The following is a 20,648-nucleotide window of genomic DNA, read 5'->3' as shown; positions in this document are numbered from 1 at the left end:
ACAAGCAGCTTCAGGCTGAGGCTATCACAGATGTCACAGCCAAGAAGTAGTAGGGCTGGGATCACACAGGGAATGAGAATGAGTTCTCTAGTGGGTCTCAGTGTCGCCATGATGTACTAGTGAAACATCCTGACTGCAAAGTTGTGCTGACCCTGAACTTTGCATCATTCGGGACATCTCCAGTGAAACTGGGATAAACAAGTTGAAGAACTAGGCTGAGGATATCTAGCATGCAGAGGAGTTGCCAAAATGTGTGGGGGGGAAATATATCTATATCAAGTCTGCTTTCCAGTACAAGGAATCAGTGCAATATAGTACTTCACGCACACCTGCTCACCCAGACATATGTAAGCATCTTTATTAGAAATCAGTGTTACATATCAATCCAGTCAAACCATGTCAAAGCCAGCTAGTCTACAGTTCTCATAGGAACCCCTCAAAACTACAATATGTAACATGAAACATTGATGGGGGGGGGGATCTTGTTTCTAGCACTGCCATTCTCTAAAAATGTATCCACACAAATATTTACACGCACACAGAAACAGGTAGGTTGTGAGGAAAGATTGGATTTTGAGTTATGGATGGAGAAAGCCAAGGTCATTTTGGAGATGTATCCCAGTCCATCCAAAAAGTGAAATCTGAATTAGGTCAGTGAGTGTAGTTAATCCTTAAGAGGATAACAGTCAACATCAGAAACACATGGTTTGGCACAAATTTGCATGACAGGCAGTTTCTGGCTAGGAGATATAAAAGATAGTCAGCTAGCCTTGGGCCTCAGTTACTTGACATGTTTAGTGCATGTCTCAGGTCCAGCTGACTCAGTGGGGAGTCGTGTGGGGATGTTGGTTTGGCAGATATGTGATTTTTTTTTTTAACTTGTTAAATTATTTATTAAACTGGCTTGTTGACAGTACAAATCCTTTTTTTTTTTTAACCTAAGCAACAGATGATAAGACATTTTTATATTCTGTTCATGTTCATTCTTTGCAGTTACACAACCTTATTCCTGTCTGGCTGTTTAGAACATAAACTGAAGAATTAGTCATTGTAATGACATAGAGAGTGGCATTTATATAACAGTTGGGATCCTGAAAGAGCCCAGAGTAGACTCCAGGCCACAAATAGAAATAAAATCTCTACAGGAGAAATTAATTAATCCATCACTCAAATGTGACCATCAATGGGCTGAAACATTCCAGGTTTTACAACAGTGCATATAAATGCATATAGCTGCTTAGTGCGGGTGAAACTTGAGATCGGCAGACTTTCACTAACTAGTTTGAATTTATAGAGAGACTGGTTCTAAGACACCCACAACCCTCCTGTCAAAAGTGCCAGGGAAATGTTAATGATCACAAGTGGTCAAGACATTTGTTCTAGCTCTCAGTCTAAAAATGGCATCATTGGCAAAATGTAGCCCCAAAACTGTACTGGGGCATTGGTTTAAGAATTTCACTTAGAGAGTTATCACTGTCACTTCTTGCAGCATTTAGATGGTTCTTATATGCTTCCCAACCTAGTGGCAACACGACCCCCTCACGCCTTATGAGAGATCACAGACCAAGATAACATGCCTGTATAACCCACTGATCTGTGTGTGCTATGTGTCCCTCTTGCGCCCAACCCACAGAAAATGGGGTTCTGTTACAGCCCACTCCCCAAAAAGCCTTGTTCTTTAGCTTGAGCTTTTAGCTCTGGAAATCCCAGGTTCAATCCTTGGGCCATAGCTAAGACGGCGGCTGGCACATCTGCAGGTCATAAATTAATTGATTAGGGACATGCAGACATTTTAATTTGAAAAATGCCCCAAAAGGTAAAAATACAGATTGTGTCTGTGGTGAGGGTCCCTCTGGAGCCACGCTGGTCACCTGAGGTTCAGAGCCATGCTAACATCTGCACTTCCTCTGGGGCTCCTGGGAAATATCTATCCTACGGGACCACTCATCTCCTCCCCCTTCCCAGAGCTGGAGCCAGGACATGTCTTCACTGCAGAGTTCATGCAGGTGATCAGCACTTGGGTGTAAGCACCTGGGTTGGCTTAGCTCAGGTGTGAGCAGCCACACCACAAAGCCATAATGGAGTGTGTCCATTCGACTGCAACCACACGGTGCTGCACTCACCTGGCTAAGGCGGTAGGACTTCTGGGGGAACAAGCCATGGCTCTGAGTGCTACAGTAAGCTGAGCTGCTGATTCTTTCCCAGTGAATTGAGAGAGGACTTGTCTGTCTTGCTGGGCAGGCGGGAAGAATTGTGGGAAGGTATTGGATGACTGTTAGCATGTGAGTGATTTAATCTGCCTCCTCACTGCAAAGTGGGTGGGTTAGCAGCCCAGAGTGTAAGCAGCCCTTGAGTTTTAGCCTGTGTCCCAGGAACAGGGCAGCTAGCTGAGGGTAAAGCACCACCATGCTGAAGTGGATGGAAGCCAGGTTAGGGACAACACCCAGGTAAGAAACTGCGTTAACTGTGCAGTGAAGAAAAGCCCTGGGATTCCAGCCAGCCCAGCTGCCGTATGTGGCAGCGAGGTGCTGTAGAATGACGTCAGTGAAGGCACTGAGCTTTAACGGCAAGAAGGCTTACTGGGCTGATTAACAACCAGTGAGAGACAATCACTGTCCCTGGCTGACAGCCCTAAATCAGGGCTTGGAGAAGGAGCTGAGCCAGGGGCTCATTAGGCTAAATGTGACCAGTGTCAGATGAGAGGGGAGGAAAAGAGGAAATCCTTCTGCCACACACATTCCCATCCCTTGAAAATATGGTTCTCTTCTTTTCTGTACAATAACAACATTAAGACACTGGGTCCCATTTCCTCTCTCTCTGCCTTGGCTGGAGTTGCAGAAGGATCGCTGCAGCCTTAGGACTGTAGTTACAATGAGTAAGACTGAGAGGCAGAAGAAGTGACCTGGGTCCTAGCCTGGGCTTTGCTGATGTATGGCAAGTCATTTGGCCTGTCTTTGTGTCAATATACCTAGCCATGAAACAGAGACACTAACACTTAGCTCCCTTCCGGGCTCAAGTCATTAATATCTGCAAAATGCCTGGATTCCTTGATGGAGATCCTTGCAGGAAAGTTGCTGTATACTACAGGTGCATAGTGGTACCATCTCCTTGCAGCATAAACCTTAGGTTTATACCATTGGCAGGCAAATGTATGACAGCTATTTTGATAGCAGTAACTAGAGGAGTCTTGAGACTACCCAACTCAATGAATTCCAAGCAGCTAGTCAAATTAATGCCAGGTAACAAGAATCATTATGTTTTAAAATACAGCTCTCTAGTGCAAATGTGAAGAAATCGAACACTGAAATAGCCAGTGGGCCAAATTCATCCAGGAGCTCAGGAGAGTTATACCAGGAATGAATTTGCCCCAAGTATTATTAAAACATTCCTTAAATTCTGTTTGGCAGAGCAAAATTCCCCGCTCCACCTGTGGTCACTCCTAGCTAATAACTTTCTTGGCTGCAAATCAGTAGGGATGATTGTTGTCTCCCTTGGGCTGGTTTTTGAGGGACGGAAAATCTTTAAAAACATTTCATTGTTAACTTTCATTATCTAGGCAAGGGTGCCTGGTGTTTAATGCATTACAGCACTCCAGATGCACAGTGTGCACCTCTTCATACAGTCCAACTTTGTTTTGTTCAGAAACTTTTGTACAGAGTGTAGCCAGAACACTTTTCCAAGTTTAAATCCTACAGTTATAGGGTTAAAGAACAGCCGAGGGAGAGGGAAAGGAAGACATCTAGTGTAGGCAAGGAAGAAGAAGAGATGTTTCCTCATGAGACTGGAGAGTTAATGAAACGTCATCCAGTTTTAAGGGTTTTGTTGTTACTTCTCTACTTTCTCTCCATTTTGATTGTTTACCAGCCTTTCAGAGTAAATACCATTGGTCTATCCCTACTAGATATATGATCATTTGGGCCTGGATCATCCCCTGGAATCTCCTTTTCCCTGCTTCTGGGATCTCCCACACCTGTAGGTGGAAGGTGGAGGAGAGGGCTACCTCTGCAAAATCATCCCCTTCTCCTCGGCGTCCCAGGATGCCCTTCTATATGGGGGCAAGCTAGGGAGGAGAACCCAGGGATTGTCACTGTCTGTGATGCTAGCTCTTCACTGGATTTCTCCACAGAAATTCTGCAGAGATTTCAGTCAGAACTGAATACAGCTTAGAGTTATGTTAACCTACCCTTCATGATTGCTACTGAGCATCTGCACTGGGATCCAGCTAAAGGCAGCAGGAAGCTATGCCAATAGCAGGCTGGGGCCAGGCTGCCAGGGGAAAGATTGGTCAGTACAGCAGCAGAGTGGAGGCAGGATCTTACCTGATGCTTGTAAAGAATTATTTCATGTTTAGGTTTGATAGCCAAGGATTATAGCTGTGACAGGTTAAAGACAACGGTATACACACACACACACACAACTTAATCCTTGGCAGAACTCCATCAAAGTCAAAGATGATGTTTGTTTATTAATTCATGACTGGCTGTAATTGAAGGCAGAATTTGGGTTAACCCGTTTAATATTTATTTTGGCAACATTTCTCTTGAAAGGGGTTTGCCTGACCCAATCAGCTGGAAAGTTTCTCCTTTAATTATATATTGTCAGTTGTCCTACTGCTGTTATAGAAATGGAAAGCAATACGTGGCCCTTGATCTAAGTATGCATTTGCCATTCACCATGGATTAAGGGCACAAAATGGCTCCTAAGTGAAGCAACAAGTTGCAGAATAGGGTAAGTTTGAATGATTAGTATTTAATATTTATATTTCAGTAGTTGCATTAGCTCCCAGACTTCCCAATCAGAGGTGGGGGCCCCACTGTGCTAGATGCTGCCTTAAAGAGCTTCCAGTCTAAATAAAACCACACAACATATGAAGGAGTGGGGGACTGACAGGTATCTAAGCACAAATAGTTGCTGCCTAGATACAACTTTGCATCAATGTCTTTTAAATTCCATGTCAATCAAGCAATAGTTTCAAAATTATATTAATGTGGCTTAGATGTGGGTTAAAAGGTGGATTAAAAGGTTTTACTCTGACTAGTGAAACCTTCATCAGTCAAAGAAGACGTGTTCTGCATGAGGCTGATTCACATTGGCTTAGCTGAGAATAGTCACAAAAAGATCAAGTGGAAAAAAAGGCAGAGGGGTAAAATTGGGCTTTGTCATTACATGACATAATGCACACATGATTGATGGAGAGTTTATTAAAATCAAGCAAAAATAAACCACACAGGTACAGGTTGGATATTGAAGGTGATATTGTGGCAGCAGGAGTCCCAAGGGGCATTGGATCCGAAGCACAATGCTAGCTGGAGGTATTATGACACACTCTTCAGGGATGCAGCGTTTGCTCTTCTCTGCCCTGTCCCTCCTCATTGCCTCTAGAGAGACTAGTGTGGCTATAACTGCTGTTGGAAAGCAAACTTTTATAAATTCACTTCTTCTTTAGGTTGTAATGTCCCTGGGGCAGGGACCATTCCTTCTTAGCAATCAGGGAAGCACCTACCACATACAGGACGCTGCCATATGCACATAATAAAAACAATATATGACGGGTGATGCTTTCTAGATTTAGCTGGCCTCCAGCACTGGTGACTTGTGGTGGGTGATAGCTCTCTGCTGCTACAGCTCAATGAGACCCGGTGCTAAATTCCTACAGAAGAAATTCCTACAGGCTTACTTCTCAGATCCAAGCTGTCAGGACAACATTGGGTTGGAAAGTGGGACCAATTTTCCAAAGGCAGAAGAATCCTGTGTCCATGACTGAGCTCAGACCACATGTGCAATTACCTAGCAGGTGCACTATTGTGTGTGGGAGTCAAGCCTCTGGCTTTGAATTCATGCCTTCCCTCTACAATTCCCTTACTAGGCGGAGTGCCACTTGGCGAACGCTCAGTCTGCATTTTAGCCAACGAGGATGGAGCTGTCAGCAGCACCATGGAGCAGGAAGAGGGGCTTAACAGAGTTTCCCTCTTCTCCCCACTCATCTCCTGTACCCCCGCCCGGAAGAAAGGCATTGTAGCACATGGCCCCAGAAGTTCTCTGTCCCTCCCAACATCCCCACATCGTCTGGACTCCTCCTCAGAATTTCACAGAGGGGGAGGGAGGCGGTCCTTTCAGAAGGCCCCGGCATCCTCCAAGAAGGAGAAACTCAACAGCAGCAGTGGTGGCTGCCAGCCGGGAGGGTACTAGCTGGGCCCTGGCCACTCAGTGTACCAGCCCTTGGGGGGTACAGCCCCAGCAACCTTGCACCCCCCTTTCAGCAGCACTAGGGGCAGCCCCTGTACGGCCTCTGGAGCCCTGCTGCAGGCAGCAGTTCTGAGCGCGATGAGCTGTTCTGTGGGACTGGGAGACTGACTCTTGGGACGTGCCTGCCAGCAGCTGGGAAGGTAGAAAAACACATGCTTCGCTCTGCTGAAGCTAGTGTGCTAAAAATAGCAGTGTGGCCAAGGGATAGCTTAGGCTAGCTGCCTCAGTACGTAGCCGGGGATCCGGGCAGGTTTGTACTCCAAGCCACCCCCTGTGTTATCCCCAGCTATGCTGCTATTTTTAGCACACTAGCTCAAGCAGAGCTGCCGTGTGTCTGTCTTTCCACTCTAGAAAATATGCTGCCAGCTGCAGTGTAGATGCAGCCCAAGTTGTGACCAGTATGGGAAAAGGAAGGGGAGTTAGATGATGGTTAGGTCCCATTTGGCATCTCCATAGCCCCAGACTGCCGTGATATCAGAGCATACGCTGAACTGAGCAATTGACTTTCTGCAGCCTGGCACCTGTAGCCATCCGCCACCACCCCCAGAAAGCAGCAGAGAGGTGGGGGAACACCAGGGTCCCTACTGACCTCACAATCCCACATGGGGCAGGTGGGGGTGTGGGTTGTACAGGGCGAGGAAAACCATCTGAGGGAGCGGCGGGGAGAATTCTAATATATGTAAATGAACTAACAGTGCAAGGTAAAAGGGCAGATGGGGGAAGTCTGTGCAGATGGGGGAAACACACATAAATTAATGAGTAAATTAATAACACTGAAATAATCAACCATGAGCCCAAGGGTCACTTCTTTAGGGCAGGAAGGGGGCGTGGCAGGGCAAACAGCAAGGGATCACAGCAACAGAGTTATGGTTTGATAGGGAATATTTGAAATGATTAACTTTTTTAAGGTTTCAGTGATTTGGGGCTATCAAGCAATGCACACTGCCAGGCTGTGTGGCCATGAGATCTCTCTGCTGTAACCATTTGCCTTCCTCCTGTATCGTTTACTGCACTCACTTTCTGGGTGTTGTCCTGAAATAAGCCCTTCATGCTGCAATGGACAACACATGAGCAGACGGCTGTGCTCATACAGAGCCCCATAGTCAGCAACGGTGCTGCACCCTAGCACAGAAGTCTGCCCTTACGCTGTCCATTGCAGGGTTGGGGCCTTGTACTGTCAGTGCCTTGAAGCCGGGAAATATGTCTTGGTTTGTGTCTATGCAGCAACTAGCACAAGGGAACTCCAAACCTGACAGGGGAACTGCCATAATATAAATACTAATTAGGAGATTAGTAATAAATACTTCATCTGCATTTAGACCTTTCAAGGGCCACTCAGTTTGTTTCCGGAGAAACTTAACAAGAATTGTAATTGAACCTGTGGAACCACAGTGGATCTACAATGTTTTCTCTCTTTTTTCAGATTGCTTTGCTACCAAACAATGCTGCTGACCTTAGCAAACAAATCACTGGTGAAAAAGTGCTTGCATCTAATGCCTATATACCAGGCCCCCCTGGACAACCAGGACACCAAGGCCCTCCAGGTAAAATGCAAGCCATGAGAAATAAAATATAAAATAGTGCTATGAACAAAAAACTTGTAATTTATATGATTCTAAGTGTATGACATTTTTCTATTAAAATTGGTTTTCTTATTATTATCACCAGTCTCTGCCAATCCACCACATCACAATCGGACAGTGCCTTCTAGATGTTCCCATTTTCTCTTCTTCAAACATTTCCTCACATTTAAAACATACTAGTTCAATAGACGTTTTTTCATTTCTTCCTGGGTTATCTCATATATTTCAGTCACCATTTCCTAGTTTTGTAACCCGGCCTGAAACTGTCCTCACTTCATTTCAGAAATGGCTGTTAGTTTAGCCCATTCTCATTAGAGCAGTAGGAAATGTGCTTTTAATTTGCAGGGGTTCAGGCAAATCTTTTTCCTATAATATTTTTGTATGGATTCATTCATTAGTTTAGATACGGATTTCTGGATTGAAATGAATCGGAAAACAAATTCCAAACTCCACTGACACCCTTTGCATAGGGTGACCATACATCTCAATTTGGCTGGGACAATCCCTTTTTGCAAGCCTTGTCCCGGCCATCCCAATTTTTTTTTTTTTTTTTTTTTTTTTTTTTTTTTTTTTTTTAAAAGTGGTCATTTGCTCCTGCAAATGGGACAAATGCTAATTTTTGTCAAAAGTGGGGTGCAGAGGAACGTGTGGGAGGACGAGCAGCAATGCCAGCCCTGCACAGAGGGGAGGCATGGCTCGAATGGGGACAGGCAGTGTGGGGGTGAGCAGAAATGCCAGCCCTATGCGCAGGGGGGCAGGAGTCGGGCAAGCGGCTCAGGCCACCCCCACATGGGGGCAGGAGGAGAGGGCTCAGGCTAGCCCCACACAGTGTCCCATTTTCCCTTTGGGAAATATGGTCACCCTACCTCTGCATCGTGTCTGGTTTGGGGTTGAAACCATGAGAAACCACAGAGTTTGTAAAACTGTAAGTCAAACTTCAAGCTAAGGCCAGATACACTAAAAGGTTCACTCACTTCAATTAACTTAGGTCTAATTTTGGGTTAACAAATCCAGGAGAGTTTTACCTGGTTCTGGGATTCATTAGGAAGTTAATTAGAGGTCTAGGTGCATTCCTTAGTTGGTTTGATTTCTTATCTACTTAATTGGTTCCTGTCATTACAGTCTCTTTTATTCTCTGAGTAGAAGAAATCTTTGCTTTATTTTCTTCGAGGAGAATCTTCTTCAATCTACAATATGTCATCAGTGCAAGGAAAATATCATTTTAGACCCTTTTTCTGGCTAAGACTCTGACTGCAATGTCCTGTTTGTTATCTTCTTGAAATCATTCTGAACAAGGCTTGACTAGTCTCTACACTTCTTCCATCTAGTGTCTCAATGACCTGCGCTGTCCAAGGTACTGTAGAATTATCTTTTTCTAGTTGAAAACCATCTATGCTAATCTATCTTCTGTGTGATTAGCGAACAAACAGACTGGGATTTTCAAATGGGATGAGACACACAGACAGCAGAAGCTGGGTGTCTTGCTCCTTTGCATATCCTGGAGATAAACAAACATTTTTAGTTTTGTTTTCCTCCTCACGGTTTGACTTTCATTTCTTGTGCCCTTCACATCCATGCATTGTGAAGAGGAATGTATCATTTGCTGATTATAAAGCAGTTCAGCCAGATGCCACTTTAGAGCTCCTTATTATATGAGCATAGTTTGTTTCAGACATAATGTCTATTTGTGAGGGGCAAAGAAAGGCAATGTTTCTCTTGACCTATATGTATGGTATTTGTCCTGCTTCCCCTCTTAAAAGTATATTTTGTACTGAGTCAACAGCACCCTGTAGCTGATGAGTATAGTAAGTAGAACAAAAGAACAGTACGCATTTCTTCTCATGTATCAGGTAGAAGAAAGAACCAAAACATCACCGATAAAAGTGAGCTAAATTTGAAAATTCTGATGGTTTCTATGCCTCTTCTCTGTAGAGCCTTAAATCCACCATTGCTGCAAGTTTGCTGATTCTTCCTTTTTTAACAAAAGGTTTTTCTTTAATTTAATTTGCCCATTTGCTCTATGTTGTGTGACTATTGAGACATTTCTGCTTTTCCCTTCAGTTCCCGCTCTTGATATCCCTGACCACCCATCTGACAGAAGTTGTGGTCTAGTTCTGTTCATGAGGATTTCTTAATTAATGTTTGTGAAGCACTTTGAGCTTCTGGGATGAAAGTGACGAAAGGTGTTGTTGCTCTGAATGATGTCATTGATACTGACTGCCTTATTGTTCAGTTTCGTGGAATTACTGTAGCTAATCAGTGAAGTATTGTCCTGAAGAAAAGGAAGAAAGGAAAAAGGGAATCCATTAGGGAAACTGTGTACTTTGCTGCTTACACTGCTATACTGTTGGAAAGTGTTTAACTGGGTATTAACCTTCACTGGAACACTTTTGATTTGTAGGGGCCCCAGGACCAAAAGGAAGTCCAGGATTTCCTGGCTCACCTGGACCTCCAGGCCAACCAGGACCCAGAGGATCAATGGGACCCATTGGACCATCTCCTGACATATCACATGTTAAGCAGGGTAGACGAGGTCCAGTGGTCAGTATTTTGCCTTCCCCTCAAGAATTTTACCTTCCCCGCCCTCCACGTGCAAACGCAAGGCATCGCATTCTTGTGAAAACCGTTCCTTTGTCTTGCAGGGTCCGCCGGGGGCACCGGGGAGAGATGGTACCAAGGTGAGGCCAGAAGTATGTCTTCTTCAGTGTGCCTACATCCACCCAGTTGCTGTCATCAGTTTCACTGATTCCTATTGCAGATCAGCCTATTCCAAATGCTAAAATAATTTTTCTCTCCCACTGCCTTCACCTCATCCCCCACTCTTCAAAACCCTGCCACTTTTTTCTCTGTTTCCACATCAAGTTCATGCTCCTTAGCCTCTCTTTCAAGACCATCCACACATTTGCACTCACTTCCACATATTCTCTCTTATTCCCTATGCACTGCTGAATCCTCCCTGCCTACAGATCCCTTTGTGTCCTCCTCCCACTCTCTGTTTTGTGCTTTCATTTATATTCCCTGACTCTTGAAAATGCTTCTCCCCTCTTCTATGCCAAGCATCCACCCTTTCCTTCTCTATATCCCTCTTTAAACATGTCCACTGAGGGTAGGACAAGAAATAATGGGCTTAATTTACAGCAAGGGAGGTTTAGGTTAGATATTAGGAAAAACTTTCTAACTGAGAATAATTAAACTCAGGAAAAGGTTACCAAGGGAGGTTGTGTAATCCCTGTCATTGGAGCTTTTTAAGTGTAAGAGGATGAACTAGATGATGTCTTGAGGTTCCTTCCAACCCTACATTTCTATGATCGTATGACCATAACGGAATATTAGAATCAAATCCTTCATCAGGTATCCATTGCAGTCAAAATGAAACCTGATTCACAAGATTAAATCACTGCTTTGTTTTATCCATTAAGGGTATTTTCCTGCAATTGTATAGCAGTGAAAACCCCACTGATTGCTGGACAATTTTGTAAAGGATAATTACATGGCTGAGGGTGAAATTTTCAAAAGCTAAATTTCATATGTGACTTCGGCTGCTAAGTGCTTAAGTCCCATTGGCTTTCTAGGAGACTTTGGTTGCTAAGTGCCTAAGTCACTTTTGAAAAGATGATTTATGCTTCAAATCACTTAAATGCTTTTGAAAATTTCACCCTGAGTCATTAATAATAGTCTCAGCTGATGTAAATCAGTGCAGTTCTATTGAAGTCAATGGCACTACTTCAGTTTACATCAGCCAAGGATCTGGCCTACAGGTTTTAAACATTGCATGGTGGCAAATTGGTGTGTCTAAGGAAACTGCTTTTTTTTTAAAACATAAACTTTCTAGCACATACTTACAAAGTTGTGAGTTCAAGGAAAGCAGAAAAGACGGACCTTAAAAAAAATATTCATGTGGGTAATTTCATTTTTAATTGCTAGAACATACTTTAAATTGTTTTTGTCATGGGATGGGCATCTTATTAAACTTTTATACACATCATGTGTGAAGATATCTGTCTCTGGACCATAAATAAAAACATATTTTAGAAAAATATAATCACAGTCATTCTGGAAGTACTAAACCCAATTTATCTTTATATGCTCTAATTACTTCTATGATATGAAGTGTCTCTTCCTAAAATCCCAGTAGAAAGTGCTTATGTCTCTCTCACTTCTTTTGTTACATACATGAAATTTATTTAGTTCTTCATACTGATTTTCTGATCTCTGTCTTCCCTCTGATGCAATTTCTCCCTCTTCCATTTGACAGATCCAAGTCCTCTAATTCCTCACTCTTTTCTCTAGGTGACTATGGCTCAAATTCTCAAAAGTATTTAGGGGCCTAACTCCCATTAATTTCAATGGGAGTTATTCACTTAATACTTTTGAGGCTCTGGGCCTATGTCCTTCTGATCCCTTTTTTCCCTGGGGCTTCTTTTTTGGTGTTTTTTTAGTCTGATTTTCTATCTTGAGAGATTGTGAAAACCTGGCATTTCTTTTTGATCTGAATACCTTCAGAAAAAAAAAACAAATTGTATTTGGAAAGCTTTTGTCTTACATGTGTAACAAATGGTAGCAAAAACTTAGTCTTACATGTAGCTGGTTACCCAAAACATCAGCTCTTCAATCAAATAATTATTACAGTGCTATATTAAGTGAGTAAAATCTTTTTCCTCTAGAGAAATGTGATTTCCTCTGTGGTCAATACTCTTTCCTTGGTTGTATTTTTTATGATGGACTCTGTAAATCACAAAAATCAATGAATTACCTTAGGAGCCAGCACCAATTTTGACTGAAAATTACTATATATTAATTTTAAAATAACATCAGGATATTGGAGAGCTACTGATGCCCATTTTGTAAATGTTGTCTTCTACAAACCTTTCCAAAAATTGATTGCTTCTGTAATTCCTTTTGCCAGCCAAGATTTGAAACTTTGTCTTTGGGGGTATTTAGCAGGGTTTACTAGGTTGCTGAATGTGGCTGTGGAAAACATGGAGACACAAGCAATAATGCATGTACTGAGTAACTGCTCTGTGCTTATGCTTCTGTCTAGTGAGGAAGAATATGTGAAAACCAGTGAACGTGCACTGCTGAGTAGGGGGGAAAGTGGGTGAGCATGTAGTTAGAGCATCGGTTCTTAAATCCAGTGACTGCAAAGTGAGTGCATAGCAGCTACTTATAGGAATTTCAGTTACTCCAACTGCTAGCCAGGAGTAATGGATACTTAAACATGCTTCAGAGCTGTACATAGAAGTGAGAGTTGAGACACCCGTGAAGACCAGCCACTGACAAAGAAATGTGCCTGAGGTTTCCATGCAAACCCTAGATCTCATAGCCAATTGCTAATTCCCTCGTGGTGTATGCTGGGCAAATGTTCCAGCTGGCTCACTAGCCTGCAGTCCTGTATAACCCACTGGTCAGAGCGTGTTGCAGGTCCCCTGGTGTGCCTGATCTGCACGGGATATGAGTCTATTAAAGACTGAACTAGGGAGGCTTGGCTGTTTAGCTCAAGCATTTAGGAGGTTGTGCTTGAAGTTCTGGAGGTCCCTGATTCTATCCCCAGGGTGTAGCCTAGATGGAAGCTGTTCTACCTGTTCCTCTTAGCTTACTTCACCTTACTGGATGAAACCTATAGTAGGCAAGGGATTCTTGATCCCGAGGGATGTGTAAGTGCCTCAGTTGAGGTAAAGCTATGTCATTTCCTGTTTGCTTTAATCACAGCTAACTAAAATGATGATTATTACAGGGGGAGAGAGGAGCGCCAGGACCAAAAGGGCCACCTGTAAGTATCACGGCCAACCAACTAGAATTCCCACAGTAGAGGAAGGATATTATGATCTGGTAACAATATCACAGCCAGATATCTATGGGAAAAGCAATCCTTCTATGTCTCTGTTACTGTACCAGTATTTTGTACCTATAAAAAGGTTTCATCAAGCCTAACACTTGTCTATGAACCCTGTTCTCTCTTCAGTGGATACACTGCATCTCCATGCCATTGTGGTGCACTGTACATTATTAGATGGCACTATCCTGGGACATCTCCCATGGAACTCATTAGCTTAATAATAGTACATGGCAGCAACAGAAGCTTGATTGGGACAGTATTAGCAAACACGGTGCTTAGAAGGAATATCATCCAATAAGAAGGGATTAATTGGCATTTGGTGCAATTAACAAATAAAAATTAAAAGATGAAAAGAGATGCAATACAGAGTATTTATTCTAATATACTTATTCAGTCAAGGTGAAATTCAGCCCTGTGCAGCAGATCAAGATTAAATGCATTTGACAATCTCACTAGGCATCTATCTACATTTTTAACTACTTAAATACCTTTAAAAATCTGGCCCTTCGTCACCACTTACAGCCTCAAAATAGGGCTAACTGGGATTTGAGTGGGATGTAGCTCTGGGCAGGTCATCTGGACAAGGATGAATATTTGCAGCACGTTTGAGTCATTTCAGACTCTTGTTTCTACTGAACAGATTCTTAAACGGGATAGTCCACCAGTGTGTCCATGATAAGAGGATTCTACAGTGTACTTATCCATATGAAGAGAGCTTTAAAAAGTTATGATTTTGGCCAGTAAAATAAAAACAGATGGAAACATTTTTACAGATGGAAACATATTTAGTAACAGATAAATAGCATTTGGGTCACGGTAGAGAAATGGATATGTTTTAAAATTCAGTTACTCCTTTTTTTTATTATTATTATAAATCTTCCATTCAGAAAAGTAAGTCGTTATTTTTTAAAATAGAAGGATCATAAGGAAAGGAATCTCCTCTGAACTCTGCTCTGTTCCTGCTCTATTCAGAGTGCTCTTCTGAGGTACCGAGGGCTGATGTCAGGGGGGTCAGAGGCATTTGGCTACTCCCAGGAATGTTCAGCGTCTTGCAGGATGGAGCTCTCTCTGCTAAAAAGCATTTACCATTTGAAGATGCTTTCCTGAGGTATTCCAGGTTGCCTGAAGGGGAGATGTTTTATTTAGACAGCCAACACCAAACAATGTTTTGTCAAAGTACCCCAGCAAGCAGAACTATGTTAATATTTGGGCAGTGCTTGGAAAATAGAAAAGCACTGAATAATAAGTATCATTAATGATCACACGTCATATTTGCAGGGCCCACCAGGCTCATTCGATTTCCTGTTGCTGATGATGGCAGACATCAGAAATGACATTGCTGAGCTGCAGGAGAGAGTGTTTGGACACAGGACTCACTCATCAGGAGAGGAGTTTCCATTACCTCAGGAATTTACAAACTATCGTGACACAGTAGACTTTGGATCTGGAGAAGACTACAAGCAAAGGATTGCACCCAAAGACTCTCGGATGCACAAAAAAGCCCATCATTAGTTAGGTCTGGTTCAATATAGCAAGGAGAGATATTCAGAGTTGTATAATATAAAAATGCACTGATGATGTAAAATATATATATTATTTTCCAGTTTTCTCTTTTCTTGCCCCCGTGCACTGTAGCTTTCTCTGGTTACAGAGACATCTACTAGTGGTGGTCACATACATTCCAGCCTGTGCCAGTTTTTGTGCTTTGTGTATGTAGACATTATAGTACTAGAAATTTGTTGGTTAAGTGTGAGTCTGCAGTGTCATACAACGAGGTCTGAGGTAAAGCTGGGAGATGTGTGTGTCCTAACACTACTCCTGCTTGTCTTTTAAAAAATACCTCACTGCTCATCCAGTGTAGGCAGTCAGATCTATTCAGCAATAGATTTCTCACTGCACAATGAGAGAATATGGTCTGTACATGATGTCGGGGTGGGTAAGGGAGTAGGCAACTTACTAAGAGGAAGAACTGGTGCAAATGAGACAAGTTTGTTGATTCACAAAGACAAAATCAACCAACCCTTGATTCTGATCTCACTTACACCCATGAAAGTCATCCCATTTAATTCAATGGTGATACACTGATGTACATGAGATCAGAATGAGGTCAAATGTTTGCAAAAGAATTTTCATCCATTCTGTTTCTACAGACTGTAGCACAAGCCTCTGCTAGCTGGGGTTCTTATAAGTGTAATATGACAAGAATCTTTGACTCAGTATATAATGAATAGGAGTGGTTAAAGGAGTACATATGAGTATATATGACCAAACACTGTAGCTGGTGCTTATTATATCACTGCCCTGGGGCCGGAGAGAGAAAATCATTGTTTGAAAGCGGGATTGAAGAATTAATAGGGAACTCATTCCTCACACCTTTCCATACTGAAAAGTTGGATCAACAAATTAGTCATCTACAGTGTATATTGCCACTCCTGTCTGATTACTGAACCTGACATTTTGCCCCCATTATAGTCTAAACAATTTTTCCAGTGTCTTAAGCACAAACATTTTCCTTCACCATTTTATTTGCATGGCTCCTCTTACTACTGTACTTGGAGTTTTAAGAAGACAACTTCCCTGAAACAAATGCAAAACAAAACCCTTTGTTGCTCCACTTCATTGTCAGGGCGTGTATGTTCTTCCTAGACCAGATATGGACAGTGATAGATCCCAGATTTCTTTTGGGTCCCCTTCCATGCCTCTCTTCCAGAGGGCAACTGCTATAATTTCTATACCAGTAGTACTATCCATGCAGGCTACGTCTACACTGCAATTAAAAACCTGTAGCTAGTCCATGCCAGCTGACTCAGGCTCGCAAGGCTCAGGCTAAGGGGCTGTTTAATTGCAGTGTAGATGTTTGGGCTTAGCCTGGCACCCAGGCTCCAGGACCCTGCAAGGTGGGAGAGTCCCAGAGCTCGGGTTGCAGCCCAGGCCTAAACATCTACACCGCAGCTAAACAGCCCCTTAGCCCGAATCATCTGGCACAGGCCAGCCGCGGGTGTCTAATTACATAGACATACATAAACGTACCCATAGTATATTAACCATGCAATTCAAACTCTTTTAATTAGCCTTGCAGTGTGTCAGAAGAGCAGCAAGGAATCTCAGGAAATCTTCCTGAAGTTTGTGAAATTTTCAATTGTTCTGTAGCTTTTCTTTGGGGGACTTGTCAGTTCCTCAAATAGCTCTGCAATTCCTTACTATGGGTATGTTTCAGCAGATAATGTTGAGTATGTTTTTTTCTTCATTCCTGTTTTCTTGATCTTGAGTGTATATCCCAAACTAAAAAAGAACTGACTACTTAACTGGTACAGATGAGGCTAATTACAGTGGTTCTCACACTGTGGTCCATGGACTTTCAACACTCTGAAGAGTTCTGTGAGCTGCAGGCTGAAATATTTTGAGAACCAAGCAGTGGGGAGTTGGGGTTTTGGGAAAGAAGTTGTGTCCAGAAAGTGGAATGATCTTTGGGTCATCAGAATGAAAAAAGACAAACCAGCATTAGCCGGGCTGTGTATGTCCCACTTAGTTAATTTCATGCAGCAATTATATATATGTCACATTCTTAAACTATACGTGTATGCACACATACAACTATGTCATGCACTTAACCTGCTGGATCAGGTTGATACGCACCATACATTGATAACCTGCAGAGTTTTTTGGAATACAAACTACTGACCAGGATGTTAAATTAGTCATTTTTTGCAAATCAATCGAGATTCCCCCCCCCACTTCCCTCAAGAAAATGTGATCTAAAATAGGGCATTGATTTTAGTTCTAGGCTTTGCTTTTTCAGTTATAGAAAAACAACAAATTAAAGCTTCTGGAAACATGAAGGGACAGATTTCCCTGGTGTGCAGCAGTCCCCGCGGGAGGAGAACTCTTACCCTGAATCTGAAAGGTACCTAAGCATGTGCCTAACTTTAAGCTTGCATGTAGTCCCATTGACATCCATGAGGATTACTAAGCATGTGTTTAAATACTTTCCTGAATCTGGGCTTTAGCGAGGTTCCCCTTGTGGAATTTCCATCATGTCATTCCATTGGTTGGGCACAAGGCCCTTGTTCCCCATAACCTGTATGTGGAGCTCTGCCAGGGGCCAAGGCCATCCATGCCTTTCCCACTTCCTCTGGGGAAGCAGTCCTGACTGGGTTTCCCTATTTAGCCACTCCCCTGGAGCATCCTTAAAAGGAGAGTTTCCATGGAAAATGTTATGTGGCCAAAGGTGTTACCTCTTGAGCAAACACTCAGTAGGTTTCTGCGGTAGGGGATTTGATTGACCAATATCTTTGGTCTCATCTTGGGCTTCCTTCTTCCCCATCCATGGACCCCAACCCCACAGCAGGCCTTGGTTGGGTCCCAGGGACTGGGGGATGGTGCTGTTGAGGAAGATCTGCATTTTCATATGACAGGAAGAGTTCCTCTAACAGGGTGACCTATTCTGGGATGATCTAACCCTAGGTGTGCTTACAGAACAGATATATTTTGGATGGACCTTTCTTGTTATGTTTTCAATTAACCATATGATATTTTTCACAATAAAGGAGTTATAGCAGAAATTGTTCAATTTAGGATTCCTAGAGAGAGAGAGAGGTACATATACACACAAATCCTCAGATAAAAAAGTAAGGTATTAGGTATTTTCTTTGACCTACCTGAAGGATTATAAATCCAGATAAGATCAATAGATTCCAGATTCAAGATGAGGGTTTTAAATTGTAAATTACTTACTCCTTTATGATTCTTTAAATAACAAAAAAAAACCAAAAAACAAAAAAACAACAACCAATATCCCAACATATGAACAAAGCAACAGTCACCCTTCTGGCTAGTTTCATTACTTTATCTCATGCACATGATAACTTTGTTTCATTTAGCTAAATAACTTGCATAATTTTATTAGAAAGAAATATTATTTTGATGAATTAAACAAATGTGACAAGTTTAAAAGAGAAGGATACTAAGGTAAAGAATTCATTATTTTATTAATATTGGAAATAAACAAATATTTAATTGAAACATCTGCAGGCATGTGTACTGATGGGAAGAATTCTTATTGTTAATGGTTGGTATTAGTTTTTAACAAAATCCATCAAGATCAACAAAGCTGGAAGAAATTTTTGACTCCCCCAACTATGTACAAAGTTAATATGAGATTAGCATTCTTGCAAAGCAGGAATAGCAAAGCAAACAGTACCTGCCTGAAAATTTCCAGTAGGGTCATGGTAAATCAGAAAAACAGGAAAAAAGAAGTTGAAGTGACATTTGAGTAATATCTTGTTGGTATCACAGAGTAAAAGAGTCTCTAATCAAATCACTTCCTAGTTGTATTTCATAGTTAATAAATTAGAACCCCATCGAAGTCAATGGAAGATGTGAATGGGGTCCATGAATTTGTTTTTAATTTGCCAAGACTCACAATTTTGTTCCAGTTACACATTTTGTACACTGCTCATGTTATTTATAATAAGTATATGAAATACTAGAATGTGTATAAAAATGATTATGATTATATGATGTATTCTTAATAACAAAGATATTTTTCTTATGCTGTTGATAGTTGCTTTTGTTACAAATCCTTTCCCTGAAACTTTCCAGGTTTTGTTTTGGTGAAAACAAAATGACTGGGAATTACAAAGGAATATGAGCCTCCTGAGACATGAGTCAGACTCATATCTATGATTTCATATGTAACCCATGTAACAAAGTATATTATACAGACCCCTTTATATCAAAATAGAGATTTACTCGATCTTTTCAGATGGCGCACAATGTTATTCATTAGCGCTGGTCAGAAAATGGGGAATTTTTTCATGAAAAATTTCAACTGTTAGGCAAAGAAATCAAAACCTGAAATTTTCCAGCCAAAATCTTTCAGCTCAAAGCCGAATATTTCAATTTTGAAATGCTGCCAGAGTGCCTCATGGGAGTTATAGTTCAGGTGCCTCACACCCCTCTTATCTTCTATGGGCTGGACGACCTGGGCAGACCACATCTCCCATGATGCACCATAGTCTCCCCTCTTGCTGAGATGTCACACTGCATCATGGCAGTCCCAGCTCCTATGAGACACTATGGCAGTATTTCCGAATCAAAATTTTTGTCTTTCAGCCCCAAAAAGAAAATATTTTGGTTTTCAGCGTCAAAATTTTCCACAGAAAGTAGACACCTCTTGTGAAAATTTTCACTTAGTCAAAAAACAAAACAAAAAAAAACAAATAATTTTTCATCAAAAAATAGTTTTCATGGAAAATTTTCATCCATCCCTACTACTCATACCCTATTAGTGCTTTAAACTTCTAGGTGGTCAATGTCCGATGAATATTATTTCCGACATAAAGCTGCTTTTCCCAGCAACATATAAGACCTGTTCATTTATAACAATTCCCTCTACCGGCAGACTGAATGGACCTACTGTCCCTAGACAAAAGTCTGTACTTTGAAAAACTAGTTTCATTTTTTTTGGTTCTTGTTGGTATTGCATGTATGTGGTCAGTTGACAGTGTGTGTGTGTGTGTGTGTGTGTGTGTGTGTGTGTGTGTGTGGTCCTACTTGTTTTTGTCAAACATTATTTTGGAAGAGAGCAGGAGACTGTTCCAGTGAGGTCATTAATAATAATAATTAATTAATTCCTTGTTCTTATGTAGTGTTTTCATCTTTAGATTTCAACTCAACAGAATATGGTTCACTTCTAAAAAGTAGCTATGTAATCATGGCACCTTCTTACTCAACTCTTTTGTGTATTCAGAGGCCCATGCATTTTATGTTAGTGTTAAGAATACAATTTTAACTGCTTTTCACTTTGACTAGCCCTACAGAGCCAATACACTTACAATGGAATGAGTTGGAACATGCTCCTTCTTGTGCAACACCAGCTGAACTATTTACTAAGTTCCAGTCAGTTTCACCTGTGCAAATTCAGTGAAGCCCTGGGGAATGCACAGGTGTGTATGCAAAAATGGAAGACAATGAGGATACAT

At 41.8% G+C, this 20,648-nt stretch overlaps 1 protein-coding gene across 4 annotated transcripts in view; it reads left to right on the top strand.

The window, feature by feature from the left end:
• The window catches only part of CCBE1 (collagen and calcium binding EGF domains 1), a 166,723-nt gene extending 147,507 nt beyond the window's left edge, over positions 1 to 19,216 (top strand). For 2 of the 4 annotated variants that reach the window (XM_067545473.1, XM_067545470.1), the window contains 5 exons: positions 7,670 to 7,790; positions 10,231 to 10,370; positions 10,472 to 10,507; positions 13,564 to 13,599; positions 14,944 to 19,216. In XM_067545473.1, the coding sequence (XP_067401574.1) occupies positions 7,670 to 7,790; positions 10,231 to 10,370; positions 10,472 to 10,507; positions 13,564 to 13,599; positions 14,944 to 15,177 (567 nt within the window). In that variant the 3' untranslated portion in view covers positions 15,178 to 19,216. Of the gene's footprint in view, positions 1 to 7,669; positions 7,791 to 10,230; positions 10,371 to 10,471; positions 10,520 to 13,563; positions 13,600 to 14,943 lie in introns of all 4 variants that reach the window. The other 2 variants (XM_067545472.1, XM_067545469.1) reach the window with 1 other exon arrangement.
• The last annotated feature ends 1,432 nt before the right edge of the window (positions 19,217 to 20,648 follow it).

Source organism: Emydura macquarii, unplaced genomic scaffold, assembly GCF_026122565.2.
Source record: "Emydura macquarii macquarii isolate MOO-44397 ecotype Brisbane River unplaced genomic scaffold, CSIRO-AGI_Emac_v2 contig_1045, whole genome shotgun sequence".
Classification (NCBI taxonomy): domain Eukaryota; kingdom Metazoa; phylum Chordata; order Testudines; family Chelidae; genus Emydura; species Emydura macquarii.
The sequence above is the reverse complement of the archived record's forward strand: the minus strand, read 5'-3'. Positions and strand labels throughout refer to the sequence as shown.